At 38.0% G+C, this 2,231-nt stretch overlaps 1 protein-coding gene across 2 annotated transcripts; it reads left to right on the forward strand.

Annotated features, from left to right (window-relative positions):
• The first annotated feature begins 15 nt into the window (after positions 1-15).
• On the forward strand, positions 16-1,866 carry LOC18047965 (phytolongin Phyl1.1). Of its 2 annotated transcripts, XM_024189776.1 has the most exons (2): positions 16-508; positions 736-1,866. In XM_024189776.1, the coding sequence occupies exons 1-2, from the start codon at positions 372-374 to the stop codon at positions 1,496-1,498; spliced, it is 900 nt and encodes a 299-aa protein (XP_024045544.1). In that variant the 5' UTR covers positions 16-371; the 3' UTR covers positions 1,499-1,866. The 2 variants fall into 2 exon arrangements, with proteins under 2 accessions (XP_024045544.1, XP_024045546.1); XM_024189778.1 differs by having other exon boundaries at positions 16-1,866.
• The last annotated feature ends 365 nt before the right edge of the window (positions 1,867-2,231 follow it).

The raw sequence follows: 2,231 nt of genomic DNA on the forward strand, positions 1-2,231 counted from the left end.
GCTTCTTTTCTTTGTTCGTACGATCGATTTTGATTGTTTTTCCCCCAAAAAAACTCGTTTTCTTTGCTTGCGTCACCATTGATTTTGCGTTTTTTATATCTGGATCTTTGATTTTACTTTTAATCTTATGTTTATTTTGATTTCTGGATGGTAATTCAAGGTGGGTTTGGGCGTTGATTTCAAAAGATTTTGAGTTTAGCTAGAAATTCAGCTGATAGATTATGATGGGTTTGTGCCAGATTTGAAGATGGTAACATTGGTTGTCTGATTTTTCTTTTAATTAATTGTTTTGCAGTGGCAGAAAAATGCAAAGTGGGTGTAGTTCAGTTGCTATGTTTTATGTGGTTGATTGTGAGAAGCCCTAGAGAGGCATGAGGGACTTCATTCTTGAATTTGAAGGCTTAGCTGAAGGGCTTTGCTGGTATCTTCTAGGGGCGTTTGAATTTGTTGCTGATGAATTTATTGCATTTTGTTTAGTCTTGGGCATACTGATTGAGGAGCTACTCAGGTTCATTTTTTGCCAAATCTTTATATTAAAAAGCTGAACTATAGATTGATGAAAAGAAAACTTTTTTTTTCAAAGATGAAATGAGTGAATTTGTGTAAAGAATCTTGTTTGTTCGACTGAATTGGTTGTAGACTTAGTCTTTTAGATATCGTAGTAATGGCTTCTATTCAGAATACTGTGCATTACTGTTCTGTATCTAGGGGTAACCGTTCTCTGTATGTATATAGTGGAGGCAATCATGAGATTGAGAATCTGGCTACCTTGTGTCAGGAAAGGACTCCGCCTTTCCACAAGTGGTATTTTGAGACCGTTGGTAAAAGGATTTATGGTTTTTTAATTGAAGATGGGTATGCTTATTTTATGATTTCTGATGAGGGCCTAGGAAATCGGGGTGCTTTACAGTTTCTAGAGCATTTGAGAGATGAATTCAAGAAGGTAGCTAAGAAAGGTTCGAGAGGAAGCTTTTCAGGGATGAATGCGATCGGTGTACAAGAGCAGCTGGTGCCTGTTATTCGCCGATTGATTACTTCATTGGAAAATGTTTCCCAAAGCAGAGATGATTGGAAAGCTGAAACTCCCTTGCCTGATCGTGTGGGCCTCTCTCCGTCACCAAATAATGCCAATGGACAAACAGAAGTTGCCACTTCTACAAAAGCCCCATTGTTAGGAAAGCCTGGCAAGCAAGAGAAGAAGAAGGCAAAGGATCATGTGATTGCGATGAGAGATGTTGAGTTGGAGGAGCACCGGAAATCGACAGATAGAGTCAAATTTGATTCAGCAGCTTTGGAGTCTAATAGCCAGAATGGAGCGGGTTCTTCAATCTCATTGCAGAAGGATTTGGGTTCAATGAGGATAAGATCAAGTCCGCAGTGCATTCAAAAGAAGTGGTGGCGCCAAGTAAGGATTGTTCTCCTCATCGATGCCGCTGTCTGTTTGATATTATTTGTGATTTGGTTATCCATCTGTGGGGGTGTTGCGTGCTTTCGTTGATAATTCCAAATTAAAGTCGTCGGTTTGAAGTTTAATGACTCTGAAGACTGCATTCCCGTGAAGGAAGTACGGCAAGTTATCAATCTTTTGATGATTTAAAAATCCATCCGGAGGTATGTTCTTCAAATTTACGCATTCAGCAAGCATGATATCTAGGAAATTCACTGTATAGTTTCATCTTGTTAATGCATATGTACTCGGAAATCTTTGTGAGTTTATTAATATCTTGTTGAGATGTTCTGTGCCGCTTCCTACACTTGCGTGGATTGTGCTGTTGCCAGTACATTGTGAGATTTCTGTGGTCTCTTTATCTCTATCTAATCTTCGTCTTTCTCTTTTCCATGTATAAAAATTTACACCTTCAAACATCCCTTGTATAACGTGTGTAATGTTTACCAAATCCTTAGTAGCTGTTTTAATCACTTATCGTTAACAATATGATTAACAGTATGATCAAATCTCCTTCAAATGTGGTTTTTTATTTTTATTCTTCTGGCCAAAGCCATAAAGGCATTTGTTTGCAGCGTGCCGTGTAAATCATCAGCGATCTTCAGTGAATAAGAGCACCATTGATTTGCATAATAGCAAGATAAATAGCATGCACACTCATGTATATCTCCGAATTTTTTATTTCCTAGTTTATTTACTCTCTCTCTCTATCTCTTTAGTTCTTTATCTGTGTGTGTGTTTCGAATTTGTCTATCTCATGAGTCACGTGTCTAGCTCTGTAAAT

This window comes from Citrus clementina, unplaced genomic scaffold, assembly GCF_000493195.1.
Source record: "Citrus clementina cultivar Clemenules unplaced genomic scaffold, Citrus_clementina_v1.0 scaffold_3, whole genome shotgun sequence".
Lineage (NCBI taxonomy): Eukaryota > Viridiplantae > Streptophyta > Magnoliopsida > Sapindales > Rutaceae > Citrus > Citrus x clementina.